Here is a 14,547-nt window from a genome sequence, read left to right on the forward strand (position 1 = left end):
GAAAAACCAAAAAAAAAAAAAAAAAAGAAAGAAAGAAAGAAAGAAAGAAAGAAAGAAATTGAGATAGAGTATTAGGAAGTGTTATGGTTTAGTAAAACGCTGCAGATCTCTGAGGGGTGCAGTGGCAGAAATGCTGCAGGTTCTCCGGTGGTGGCAGTGGGCAGCCAGTCCCAGGCAGGGAGCAAGTCCCAGGCAGGGAGCCACATGGTGGGTGAGAGACTAAGACGGTAGGCTCGCCATGCAGAGGATGTGGGTATTATTTAGTGGGTTATGGAGGGGTAAGGGAAAAGGGGAGAAGGAGAGATGGGGGGAGAAACACTGAGAGAAAGTGGGGGAGAGAAAAGGAGAGATCTCCTACCTGCCTTGGGGGGAGTGGGTGGGGCTTGTCTCTTAAAGAGACAGGACAGACCATTAGAGGAAGAATGGGGCTTGAGGGGCCTACTGAGTCCTCAGCAATGGCTTAATGCCTGGGAAATAAAGTTTATTACAATGAGGGGGACTTGATTGGGGGAGGGGGAGGGAAATGGGAAGCGGTGGCAGGGAGGAGGCAGAAATCTTTAATTAATTACAAAAAAAAGACAATGCATTTCATGTAGTTTTTTTTATATCAGGTACACTTGCTTATATTGGGTGTGTGCGTAGAGAGAAGTGCAGTTTGCATGAGTCTGTCTACCGATGATTATGGAAGGGGTGGTGGGCTAGGACTCTTCAGTGGGTGTAAGCTAGCTGCTTAGTGGAGTAAAAGGCAGTCAGAGCATCCCTCCTAGATTACGCACTGACACAGCGTGATGTAGCTGCTGTGAAGAAGCTTTGAGATGCTTACCTGTTTAGGGGCCATTGTCTATATCCTTGACTTTGGGATAAGCAACTGTCAAGGTAGATTAGAATTCTGGGGTAGGCAACCACTGAACTGATAGAACCCATGGGCAGGAAACCCTAGGCATTCCTGCCCAAAACTCATAGTCTAACTTTACTCCTGAGAAAAACTTCAAACACAAATTAGGAGACAGAACTATAATAAAATACCTAACCTGCAGGGCCAGGCATCATGGTGCATGGCTTTAATCTTAGCACGTGGAGACAGAAACAGGTGAATCGCTGTGAGTTCACAGTCAGACTGGCCTGCATAACAAGTTCTTGGCCAGCCAGAGCTACACAGTGAAAAATAACCAAAGCAATTACTTTTCTTGATATTTATGGGAGACCTGCCCTTTTCTAAACAGAAATGGAGGAAGAGTAGATTGGGGGTGGGAACAGAGAGGGGATGGAGGAAGGAGAGAGGTGAAACTAATGCTGGAATGTAAAATAAATTTATTTTTTAAAAAAAGTATCAGGCGATAGACACATATATCAAAATCCATCAGGGCCTGAAAGGAAAATATAATTAAAGAGCACCTCCTTTTCTACTGTGGAAATTCTCTGAAGCATTTGGCAAAATTGTTGCTTTTAAGTTTGCTTTGTGAAGGATTTGGTGTCTCCTAACCCTCAAGTGTTGTTCTCTTACCCATCACTTTTCTTCACCTTTGGTATATTTACTTGAAGTAAATGCCATGAGTCAGAGGGCGGTGCAGACGTGTGGAGGGACAGCTTTGTCATAAAAGCAATAAAAGTGTGTGGATGCTTTAAAAACAAAACTAAACCAGCTGGGCAGTGGTGGCACACTCCTCTAATCCTAGCGTTCCAGAGCAGAGGCAGGCGAATCTCTGTGAGTTCAAGGCCGGTATGGTCTACAAAACAAGTTCCAGGACAGCCAGGGCTGTTACATAGAGAGACCCTGTTCTGAACCCACCAGACCAAAAAAAAAAAAAAAATAATAATAATAAAATAAAATAAACACGGTTGGATAGATGACTTAGTAGTTAAGATATCTGAGTTCAGTTTCTAGCATCCACATGGCATCTCATAACCATCATAATTCCAGTTGCAGGGATCCTAAGCCCTCTTCAAACTTCCTTCGGGCACCAGGCATGCACGGGCACACATTCATACGTACAGGTATAAAACAGCCATACACATAAAATTGAAAACAAAACAAATAAAAGCCTGACCTGTATGCTTCAGAAATGCAAAGGTAAAGGAAGATAAAGGCAGGTTGGGACGTGGCTTTGTGAAGGGCTCGATGAACCTTGTGGGCATTCTTAGAGCAAGACAACACAGGGAGAAAGGCTGTAATTGGGACAGTTGGTGCATGTGGATGCTAATAATGCAATGATTTCCTGATCTGGGGAACTGGGTCACGATTGTGTCAGAGTACCTTGTTCCTAGGCAGTCTGTGTCTATGTCCTGTGGGGTCAAGGGTCTTGCTGAGGGGTAGTAGGGAACACCTTTAGTCCCAGCACTTGGGAGGCAGAGGCAGGCAGATCTCTGTGAATTTGAGGCCAGCCTGGTCTGCAAAGTAAGTTCCAGGACAGCAAGGACTACACAGAGAAACTCTGTCTCAAAAAAGGGGGAAGGGGAGTCAAAGGTCTCACCAGTCCAGAAGACATGCATATACATGTCTGTGTGGATGGCAGTGGTTCAGAAGGGCCAAGTGAAATAGCTGTGATTCTCAATAAAGTGTAATGCGTTTCCTGGAATACCCTTGCAATTAATCTGTAAGATTGAAATTATATCAAAATAATAAATGTCCCATAGATAGCATCATAGTGAAGCAACAGAATTACAGGTTAAATGACTAGAAGGTTGGGGATGTAGCTCAGTGGTAGAATACTTGACTAGCATATGAGAGGCCCTGGTTTCGATCCCCAATACAAAACAAGGGCCAGGAGGCAGAGACAGGTAGAATTCTGAGTTCAAGGTCAACCTGGTCTACATAAAGACTTCCTGGCCAGTTAGGACTGCACAGTAAGACGGTATCTCCAGCAAATAAACAAACAAAAGTCTCCCAAATAAAAATGGCTAGAGAGCAGAGGAAGATTGCTCAGGAGAATCCTAAAGGCAGTGTGGTAGAAGCCAGAGGTTATGTAGTGTGAGACTCTTCTCTGTGATAAGAGAAAAACGACTGTAAAGTTATTCCTGAAAACAAGGATGAAATAGACATTTTCAGACAAAACCAAATGTCATCAGAATATCTTCTGCAAAGGGTGGTCTGAATGTGTCTCATGCAGAGGAAAAGAAATCCCAGGCAGAAACAGGGTACAAGGAGTGGAGGTTAAGAGACATGAGGGCAGAGTACACACGGTAACTGGCAGCACTGATGGAAATGGAATGTTGGGTAGCCAGGCAAGTGGTGCCCAGTGATTGGGGGGCTTTGATAGCCAAGCCATGATATGCTCAGGGCCCAGCACAAGCATGCAGAGAAGAAATAGAGATAGCTATCGTCCCCCATGAGGGTAGGAAATAGAATAGGTTTCTGGAACTGAGTGTCAGACTTAAGCAGGATCAGGCCAGGAAGGCAAGGTCAGATGAGGAGAGGTAATTGCAGAATAAAGGGATGGATGCTGGGTGCTGCAGTAGTCTGCAGTAGTCTTACAGTTCTGCCCTGATCAACAGTGAGTCCTTGGCTGTTGCTCCGGATTACAAAAGCTGCAGTGGTTCTCAGGGAATTAGTCATGTCACTCCCATATAGATGGCCACTGCAGTTTTGATTGATCACGACAGTTGTGACGATGTTACCTGCAGAGGTCATCTAAGCTTGAGAAACAGGATTGTGAGGAGAACTGGTTTCTGGAGTCCTGCTTTATTTTCATCCCTTGGTTCCAGCCGTTGCTTGCTTAAGAATAGTATATGTTTTATCTTTTCAAGCTTTTTGCCCTAGCAAGTCCCAGAACACTGTTGAGCCAAGAGGGCAGTTTCTCCTGACTTTGAGGTGGATATGTATGAGCAGTCTGCAAGACAGGACCCTGCATCTTACGTTTCTGTGGCTTCTTAGTGGGTCCATCCAGGCAAGGGGCCATTCACATCATAGGCAGACTATATGCTTATGTCTTGATTAATATCACATTTACTGATGTGATAACAGGTCATATCACTTAAGGAATAATGTATAAGGGACTTGCTGTTCCTGATGGGAGAGTACACTGCCAGCATTCTCCGCTGTGGTCTGGCCCCTCATCTGGCTCACAGTACACTTTTGTGGTGGCTGCAGCATGCTAAATATCAGGTAGAGAGCTGGCCTTCAACCTGGCCACTGGCCACTGGGCATATTCTCATGGCACGCTGTATCAAAGTGTTCTGTACTGAGGCCTGTGCCTGGTAGAGCCATGCTATTCCTTCCTGTGAAGTCCTGGTGCAGGCTGGAGGAGGAAGGGAGAATGGGCTGTGCTACAGTTTCACCAGACCTGTGTCAGGCTGAGAAGGTCCTGTACTTCTGTGTTTCTTTGTAGTACGATGAGCATGTGATCAGCCCAAAGGAGTTTGTGCACCTGGCAGGGAAATCTACCTTGAAGGATTGGAAGAGAGCCATCCGGATGAACGGCATCATGCTCAGGTGGGTGTCTGACCAGCTTGAGATGATGGGAGGGTTCACAGCTGTTATTTTTCACTTGGTTTTAGATCTTTGGAAATGAATTATTTTGGTTAAGTTTTATTTTAATTTCCACTAATTCTTTACATGGTGGTGGATGTGTATTTTGAATGTATTGCTATTAAAAATTAAGGATTAGGGGGCTGGAGAGATGGCTCAGTGGTTAAGAGCATTGCCTGCTCTTCCAAAGGTCCTGAGTTCAATTCCTGGGAACCACATGGTGGCTCACAGCCATCTGTAATGATATATGACGCCCTCTTCTGGCCTGCAGACATACACACAGACAGAATATTGTATACATAATTTAAATAAATATTTTTAAAAAATTAAGGATATAATCTGCTGTTTGTACATAGATATTTAGGTTTAACTTTTTTAAACAGTGCTTTATGGTACCCTTCTGTCTTTTTTATTACTTTTTATGAAAGTTCCTTGTGAAGTGCACAGGTATTAGGATATGCCAGGCTCACATACTTTATGACCTAAGAGCCGTATTCGTTTCTGTTTATTTGGAGACTGGAAGGCTCTACTAGGGTGTTCCATCAACCAGCTACCTCAGTTCCTAAGCACTAGTAAGGTGCACTGTTTGTGTCAGAGTACTCAGCTCTGAATGCTTTGCCATAGCTCTCAGCCATATACCTCTGAGAAACACTCTGTTTTCTCTGATGGGACCAGAGGCTGAGAGAGGTGTGTTGGGATTGGTTAAGGCCACCGAGTGAAGCTGGAGCCTCTGGCCTTATGTTTATGGGTCATGATAGGCTGACTGAAACTGATGGAATTTTGATCCAAGGCCTCAAAGAGGTCAGAGGTAGTACCTAGAAGGAAAGACCCTCGTAAGTGAGAATAAGTGGCTGTATCCTTAGAAGTTGTTTTAAGGTTTGGGAACTCCTTTCCTGTCCTTCCAAAGGCAAGGCTTCCCCTGGAAATGATTCTTTTTTTTTTTTTTGTAAGATTTATTTATTTATTTATTTATTTATTTATTTATTTATTTATTTATTATGTATACTACATTCTGCCTCCATGTATGTCTGCATGCCAGAAGAGGGCACCTGATCTCATTACAGATGGTTGTGAGCCACCATGTGGTTGCTGGGAATTGAACTCAGGTCCTCTGGAAGAGCAGCCAGTGCTCTTAACCACTGAGCCATCTCTCCAGCCCCTGGAAATGATTCTTAACTCTGCCACAGGACTCAGTCACTGTGACTCATCCTTCACCACCTTTGTTAGCTGTGGTCTGCCCTAGGTGCACAGTCCCAGTGCTGTCCCCTCTTTCCTGTGGACAGGATGCTGTGTAGGTGGCCTGGGGTGGCTCTGCCGCCTGTGCTGTATTTGTGTGAGCTCCGTGCATAGCGAACACTGCAGCCTATCACCTACTGCAGAGGAGCCTGGCTCCACTCAGCACCTCTGCTGGAACCTATGCCCTGCGGTTGGACAGTCAAATCACAGTGGTAGATGAGGTATTTTCAGTTAGCTCTCACCTGGACTGCTCTGGCTTCTCCACAGGAAGATCATGGACTCTGGAGAGCTCGACTTCTACCAGCATGACAAGGTCTGCTCTAATACCTGTCGCAGCACAAAGATCGACCTCTCCGGGGCCCGTGTGTCCCTGAGCAGCCCGACATCCACAGAGTACATCCCACTCACACCAGCTGCAGCTGATGGTAGGTACAAGAGGCTGCCAGTCTCGGAGGCCACTGCAGCTGTGGTGACCAGCCCTCTCTGGGTGCCGTATATCTTGTCTGTTTTCCAAGAATACTCCTTCCACAGAGGCCCTACAGTGTTGGGTCAGCCCCTCCTTATATCCTTCCTGAAAGCACATCTGGAGACTTGTTGGGTTTGCTAATAGGGAATCGTTTGCTTGTTTTTCAAAACAGGGTTTCTCTGTGCAGCCTTGGCTGTTCTGGAACTTGCTCTATAAACCAGGCTGGCCTTAAACTCATAAGAGCACTGGGATTAATAAAGGGATATACCACCACTGCTTGGCTACTAATGGGAAATCTTAAAGCATCTTCAGTCATTTTTATTTTCAGATAGTAATTCACATATATAGAGTATAAAGAATGGTTAAGATTGACTTGTGTCCCTATGTCTGTTCTCAGTCACTCAAGGCCTGTCTGAAGTGGATATACATTTTCTTTGGTGCTGTGATTTTCAGACCTTTTACTGGTCTTTCCTGCCATTTGGATTTTGGGTGATAACTTAAGATATTCTTCTTGGTTGATATCCATCTTTCAGAGCTGTAGAAAGATTGACTCTTTTCTTTGTTTTTCTTTATTTTTTCATTCATTTATTTGTTTTTTCAAGACAGTTTTTTGTGTAGCCCCCACTGCCTGGAACTAGCTCTGTAGACCAGGCTGGCCTTGAACTCACAGAGATGTCCTGTGTCTGTCTCCCCAGTGCTGGGTTGATGAAGGTGTGCGCCACCATTGCCTGGCAGATTTCTAAAATTCTGTTCAGCTCTGAGTGAGGCATTTTTTTAAAAAAAATATTTATTTATTTATTTATTTATTTATTTATTTATTTATTTGTTATGTATACAATATTCTGTCTGTGTGTATGTCTGCAGGCCAGAAGAGGGCACCAGACCTCTTTACAGATGGTTGTAAGCCACCATGTGGTTGCCGGGAATTGAACTCAGGACCTTGGGAAGAGCAGGCAATGCTCTTAACCACTGAGCCATCTCTCCGGCCCCTGAGTGAGGCATTTTGTAAACTGAAGTGAGAATGAAGTTGTGTTACCTGGTGAAATTGGGTTGTATTGTCTTTCTGCTGTTGTCACTTACTGTCCCTAACTGTCATTCTACAGTGTTAAGCTGGCATGTACTTCCACGTGATCAAGGATGTTTGTCCTTGTTGTTTAACCAGGCCAACTGAAGAGCCTTATCTGGGGCTAGGAGAAGAGAGTGAAGCCTTATGAGTTCTGCCTTATTCTTTTCAATATGCTTCTTTGCAAACTGATTGGTCAAGATTGGTTAGAATTCAGCTCTTCTGACAGTTCTGCATTCTCCTCTTGAGAAACCCAGGGACACCCAGGGTCATAGGGACTTACTTTGTTGGCTCTTTGCTCATTTACCATGATCCGAGGATGTCTGTTGCTTAGCTTCTTTCTGGACAGCCCTCTTCTGGGGACATATCAGAATGAAAGGCAGTGTGGGGAGTGAGTGGTCCAGGTCTTGGTGGCTGCCTTATGAAAGTCTGTCACGGCCTAGTAGAGGCTAGTGAGGTGTTTTTTTTTAATTGGTATTTATTGAGCTCTACATTTTTCTCTCCTCCCCTTCCTGCCTCTCCCCTCCCCCTGCTAGTGAGGTGTTTTAAGTACACTTTGAGTTGGCTCAACTATGGAGTTTGTAGTGTTTCCAACTGATGATGTGTTTACCAGTGTGTAGCCCCATCATAACAGGAAGAACACCTATTATTAGCTTATTCCTGCAAGCCTTAGTGTGATGGTAACCAGCTAGAATCCAATTTCATGGGATTATTTTGTAGGTCCCATGCAAGACAAATGTATAGAATAACTTTTTAAAAAAAAATTTTTTTAAGATTCATTTATTTATGTATACAATATCCTTCCTGCAGGCCAGAAGAGGGCACCATATCTCATTACAGAGATCTCATTACAGAGCCACCATGTAGTTGCTGGGAATTGAACTCAGGACCTCTGGAAGAGTAGTCGGTGCTCTTAGAATAACTTTTTTTTTTTAAATATTTATTTATTATGTATACAATATTCTTTCTGTGTGTATGTCTGCAGGCCAGAAGAGGGCACCAGACCTCATTCCAGATGGTTGTGAGCCACCATGTGGTTGCCGGGAATTGAACTCAGGACCTTTGGAAGAGCAGGCAATGCTCTTAACCACTGAGCCATCTCTCCAGCCCCCTAGAATAACTTTTATAATAAATAGCCAATACATATCAGTTCCTGAAGGAAAAAAAAAAAGGACACTGATTTTAGGTGACAGGCCAGGACAAATAGGAACCGTGAGTGCCATCTCCCGACAGAGCAAGTAGGCTCTCTGAGCCTTCTAATCAAGGCTGTGATGCCTGGGAAAGGCAGAACTGGGGTTAAGATTTAGCTCTCCTAAATCTTGATTTTTTTTTTTTTTAGCTTAGAATTTGTATGAGTCTTTGACTGGCTTGAATATTGTATAGCTAGGGAGAGGTGTTCCTGTTCAGGCATACAGGATCATTACAACATTGATGATCCTACTGTGCTGAGGGGGGCTGTCAGTGGAAGAGTCTGGTATACATTCTAAACTTCTGTGGAGCTGGCTCCTCCCATTGGCTGGTCCCTCGGGAGCCGGCCCAGCACTGGAGTTCAGGAACTTAGGGAGGGACTCAGAGTTTTACTAAGTTTTGGCATTGTCCCTTTAAGATGCTGTCCTCCTCAACAATTCCATATATTCTTAAGTATATGTCTGCTTCTAAGGTAGAAGCATGTATGAAGCCATGGTCAGAAACTCCAGAACTTGTAAGTGCAAACTTTGTGGACAGTTGGGTTTGTAAGTGCCAGAAATGAACTTGGGGATAAACTAGAATGGATGATCTATCTTTTTTTGTTTGTTTGTTTGTTTGTTTGTTTTTTGTTTTTTTTTTTTTTTCGGGACAGGGTTTCTCTGTGGTTTTGGAGCCTGTCCTGGAACTAGCTCTTGTAGACCAGGCTGGTCTCGAACTCACAGAGATTCGCCTGCCTCTGCCTCCCAAGTGCTGGGATTAAAGGCGTGCAAAAAATTGGAAATATGATGAGTTCTAGGATTATTATGGTATCAGTAAAATTTAGACCAGAGGTAAAGGTGACCAATAAGGGCAGGGAGAGTAACCAGGTAGGCAGAGAGCTCCCCTGCCAGTTTCCCAAGGCTTAGTTGCAGGGGCTTGCACGTAGAACCAGAGGGGTAAACTGTTGGGAGCTGCAGAAGTTGGATGATGGCTCAGAGGCTGTTTTCCTATTCTTTCTTTATGTGTTTAAAGATATCTGTGATTAAAAATAAACTCACTATGAAGTAGAGAAGCACTTTGATTAGTACTAGTGTATTGTGCTCCTCAGTTCTGTGAAAATGGGTGAGAAAGAAGGATTCAGATGTAACCTTGGGAGGGTCATCAGGACAAAGTTTTGGGGGCTGTGATATAGAGCACTACTCACCCACACCTCTGCCTTACCTGCAGTGAATGGCTCACCTGCTACCATCACCATAGAGACCTGTGAGGACCCTGGTGACTGGACCACAGCCATTGGAGGTATATTCCCTCAGCTTCTCAGTTATACAGGTGGACCTATGGGAGGAACTGTCTACCCATGATCTGATCCTAGCTGGGTTCAGTATCCTACCACTGACCCCCTAGACTTCTGGGCTGTAATATGGAACTCAGTGCTTCATGTGCTGGCCTCCTGAGGTGATGTCCTTTACTACTTCCTGTTGGCAGCTACTCCACACATCAGTTTGTCTCCTACCTACCTGACTCTTCTCTTCCCATCATAGATGACACATTTGCATTCTGGCGGGGACTAAAGGATGCAGGCTTACTTGATGAAGTCATACAGGAATTCCAACAGGAGCTCGAGGAAACCATGAAAGGCTTGCAGCAGCGAGTACAGGACCCACCCCTGCAGCTCCGAGGTAAGGGGCCTTATTCTCCCTCCTGCTACCCCCAGGATGGAAGCTGAACCTGAACACAGGACCCTGCTGTGCTGAGTGGGAGAGTCTTTTGGTATTCATTCTAAACTTCTGTGGAGCTGGCTCCTCCCACTGGCTGGTCCCTCAGGAACCAGTCTAGCACTGGAGTTGAGGAACTCTGGGCAGATCCCAGATTTTTACTAAGTGTTGGCATTGTCTCTTTAAGATGCTGTCCTCCTCAACAACATTGTGCAAAACTTTGGCATGCTGGATCTGGTGAAGAAGGTGCTGGCCAGCCACAAGTGCCAGATGGACCGCTCTCGGGAACAGTATGCCCGGGACCTGGCAGGTATGCCCAGCAGCAGCATGGGGTTTGGGGAGCCTATAGGCTCACCTCTCTAGTCAGAGACACAGCCATGTAGGTGAGCTTTTGAAGACCAAGAAGTCAGAAGAACACAGACATCGAACATGGAAAAGTCAGTAAAACTCCAGCGGCTGTGGCCAGACCTTGCCAGTACAGAAAGCATAGGTCACTCTTTACTGACCTTTCTGTGATGAGCTAAGTTATTTAATTTAAAGGAATAAGACAGGAGAATGGAAAAAACCACCTACTCCAGCCAGAGCTGGATTGTCCTATGGTGTTTGTATATTAGTAATAAGTTTTCCCTGGTGTTCTTACTTAAATGTGTGCCCTGCAGGTGTATAAGTGTGTAAATAGGCCTTTTGTTTGGATGCTTTGCCCAACAGCAGCTTTCCTATGGAACTGAATAGAACACTTTGATGCTGAGGGAAGGTCTGGCCTCTAGAACTTCCACTTTGGAACTGTGGTCTTGGGTCATCCTGAGGGCCATTAAGGACCCACTGGTGCCATCCTTTCCTTTGGCAAGCAGCCCTCTATCCTCCAGGTTGCTGCTGGTTTGTGATCTGCTCACTGATTGTACATGTCTGCTCTGTCCCTGTGGTGACGCTGTGTGTCCCCTGCAGCCCTGGAACAGCAGTGCGATGAGCACCGGCGCCGTGCCAAGGAGCTGAAGCACAAGTCCCAGCACCTCAGCAATGTGCTCATGACGCTGACGCCAGTCTCCCTGCCATCACCTATGAAGCGGCCCCGTCTTGCACGAGCTACATCCGGACCAGCTGCTATGGCTTCCCAGGTGCTTACACAGTCTGCACAGATTGCTCTTGGTCCAGGAATGCCTGTGTCCCAGCTGACCAGTATGCCACTTAGCAAAGTGGTATCTACACTGCCCTCCACTGTCCTGGGTAAGGGTTCTCCTCAAGCTGCCCCAGCCAGTTCACCGGCCTCCCCACTGCTTGGGGGCTACACAGTCCTGGCCTCCTCTGGCTCAACCTTCCCCAGCACGGTAGAGATCCATCCGGACACATCCAGCCTCACAGTTCTGAGCACAGCTGCCATGCAGGATGGCAGCACAGTACTCAAGGTGGTCAGCCCACTGCAGCTGCTTACTCTGCCTGGCCTGGGACCAACCCTGCAGAATGTGGCCCAGGCCTCACCTGCAGGCAGCACCATCATGACAGTGCCCACAGCAGCTGCTACTGGACCTGAGGAACACACAGCCACTATTGAGGTGGCTGCTGTAGCGGATGACCATGAGCAGAAGTAGCTGGCAGGGAGGGTAAGATCCTTCCAAGTTGGGCTGGCTGCCTCTCCTCAGGCCACTGCAGGCAGAGGCCACTACAGACACAGGCCACAGGGCTGGCTCAGCACAGGCAGGTCTGATGGGCTGAACCAAAGAGAGGATTGCCGGATGAATCAAGAGAAGAAAAGGGGGCAGAATGATGCCAGCAACCTGGAAAATCAGTCTTCAGCTTCTAAACTTCCTCCCTTTTTTTCGTGGGAAATACTGTTTTCCATCTGTTGCTTATTAATCCTGTTTACACATTGGGCCTTGAGCAGGAACCAGGGGGTCAGTGACCAGGAGGAGGCCTGGGTGCTTCTGGTTCAGCTGCAGAGCCAGCTCCAGAGCCCAGCTGATCACAGGTCCGAGTGCTTGCACCCCAATGGGGCTGAGCCTGCTGGGCCATTATTGACACAGGTCTTGGGCAGCATGCCCGAGTGTGGAAGCCATAGATCCTATGGATTTGGTCTCTTCCCACAGTTCTCTGTAGGTTCAGTATGGCCAGTGTCCATGTTCTTTCACTGTGGGAACATGCTCTGGGGCTTAGTGCAGACCCGAGTCAGGACCCCTTCCTACCCCACAGGCACTCAGGTGGTGAAGGGGTCTCATGGACCTGGTATGTTCTAGACCCCTTTGCACATGGGCTGTGTTTTTAAGTGAATTGCTTAGTAGGCTTCTAGGAAAAAAGTAAATTTATAGTGTCTTCAACCAAAACAATGCTGAGTGCCTAGGCTCCCGAGTCAGTTCTGGGAGAGACCCAGAGCACCTGTCCACACACCTAGCCGCTGCTAGAGGTCTTAGGTAGTGTCTGTCCCTGAGACAAAGCTCTGGAGGATCTGTATGGAGGTATGCCCGAGACTTGGGGTAGTTCAGATAACTCCCTATGTGCAGCCTGCACTTATAGCCCCCTATAGTAGCGCCCCTAAATTTTCCCTGGAAGTAGAGCAGGAGCTCTCTGGTCAGTACTCAGTGTCTCTATCCTGAGAGCCCCTGGGTGTGTGAGAAGGCTGTTTAGAATTGGAGGGTCGGTCAGCTGGGAGATAGGATCCAAAATGTTCCATGGAAGGCTGTCTGCAGGCAGTTTTTACAGGTCTGGTTGGTTCCATGCAAAGGGCTATCCTTTAGGCCAGAGTCGTCCTTGGAGCCAAACAATTCAGGGAACAGAGTTTTGGCCTCTTGGTAAGGTTCAAAGGCCCCACAGCAGGGAGGGACCACTGTCCAGCCATCCATCCCTCTTGAGTGCCCTTTGCTATGACTGGGGCCTTGCCTGCCCCTGCTCTCACCCCATGTCAAGCTACTGAGGTTCTAGCTCTTGTTTTCCTTCTGTTACATCATTGTTCACTGTGGTCATGAATCGGCTGGTTTTGGCAGATGTTTACCTGTTTATGTATATATCCCTTTTTAAAAACTTTTTTTTCCTCGAGTTACAAGTCCTGTTAAATGCAGCAGTGTGATTCTAGGAGTATTGGAAGGACCAGTAGGATGGGTACTGTCCAGAAGTCCCTGCTCTACAAGCTCAGACTAGATTAGTGTCACAAATAAAACCTTCCTGCCCTGGGAATCAAGAGCCTTTCCTTGGCACAAGTCCCAGGTGCCACCTTCTTTTTAGGATGTGGGCCAGTTTTCTTTCTTCGTAAGAGCAAGGTCGAAACCTTTTCAGCCCTTGACCTTTGGCACATGGAGGTACTGGAAGGTGAAATTCGTTTTAGAGCCTTACAAAAGTAACCCTCAAATCAGCTTCAGAATTAGTTCACACAACCCATTCCCAGTGTCCCCAGAGGCTGTCCATAGCCCACCCTCCAAGACTGTTCCTGGCAGGCCAGGGAGGGTTCTTCAGGGCAGAGAAGGGCCAGTAGTCCCATCGGCATGGAGGTTACAGTTCTGGGGGAGGAAGTGACCATTGCCCACCACCTGTTTGCTCCTGCCTCTTGTGGTTCCTACTGACTCCTCTGTTGCTGCGTTCCCTGCCCATTGGGCCATCCAGGATCCAGGAAGGAAGGTCTTCCCCTCCACATGCAAACATGGGTGCTTGTGGCCGCTTTCAGTTTGGTTTTCTGAGGAAATAGGAAGGATTTGGTTTGCAGAGGGTGCAGCTCCTTCCTATGCCTGCCCAGGAGGCATGCAGGGAAGGGCAAGTTTGAGTTCCTTGAGTTCTACTTTGTATGTTGTTAAGCAAGTATCTGCTTGGTACTTTGATTTAAAATAAAAACACTTTTGTAATTTGTGTGTTTGTCTCTTGCGATGAAAGCTATGGAAGAAACCAAATTTAACTTGTAAAAACATGCCCCTTGTGACAGTACTGGCTTTTTTTCAGGTTCTTTAGGCACATCTGTCCACCGAGTCCAACTGTGATTGGGGTCGAGGGCCAAGGAATCTTCCTAGAGTCCTGAAGTCAAACAGTTTTTTGTTTGTTATTATTTTTGATTTTGTTGGTGGTAGTTTTTTGTTTTGTTTTGTTTGTCTGTTTAAAGAGGGTCTCTCTACATAGCCCTGGCTGTTCTGGAACTATGTAGACCAGGCTGACTTGGAACTCACAGGGATTCCACTTGCCTTGGATGGGATTAAAGATATGCACCACCACACTCTGCTCAAACACTTTTAATAATTACACCAGGTACCATTTGGCTTCCTGTTCAGCTCAGTGTACAGGTATACGTAGTGTAGGCGCTAGGCATCTCTCTGTGTGCCCTTCTGTTACTGCATCAGACCTTGCAGACTTGGCTCAGAAGCAACAGAGATCCATTAATTGTAAGTCAAGGCAGGTATGTAGGAACATGGAACAGGGTAAGGATAAAGCTGGAGTAACTCTTCTTCACCTTGACCCAAAGCTGGAT

The 14,547-nt window shown here is 46.4% G+C and overlaps 1 protein-coding gene across 2 annotated transcripts in view; it reads left to right on the top strand.

Moving 5' to 3' along the window:
- The window catches only part of Gmeb2 (glucocorticoid modulatory element binding protein 2), a 35,995-nt gene extending 22,058 nt beyond the window's left edge, over positions 1 to 13,937 (top strand). For both annotated transcript variants that reach the window (XM_050151123.1, XM_050151124.1), the window contains 6 exons: positions 4,326 to 4,429; positions 5,969 to 6,126; positions 9,625 to 9,696; positions 9,939 to 10,076; positions 10,300 to 10,422; positions 11,058 to 13,937. In XM_050151123.1, the coding sequence (XP_050007080.1) occupies positions 4,326 to 4,429; positions 5,969 to 6,126; positions 9,625 to 9,696; positions 9,939 to 10,076; positions 10,300 to 10,422; positions 11,058 to 11,698 (1,236 nt within the window). In that variant the 3' untranslated portion in view covers positions 11,699 to 13,937. The remainder of the gene's footprint in view (positions 1 to 4,325; positions 4,430 to 5,968; positions 6,127 to 9,624; positions 9,697 to 9,938; positions 10,077 to 10,299; positions 10,423 to 11,057) is intronic.
- Positions 13,938 to 14,547: the final 610 nt, after the last annotated feature.

This window comes from Alexandromys fortis, unplaced genomic scaffold, assembly GCF_014885135.2.
Source record: "Alexandromys fortis isolate MF-2015 unplaced genomic scaffold, M_Fortis_MF-2015_v1.1 scaffold_27, whole genome shotgun sequence".
NCBI lineage: Eukaryota > Metazoa > Chordata > Mammalia > Rodentia > Cricetidae > Alexandromys > Alexandromys fortis.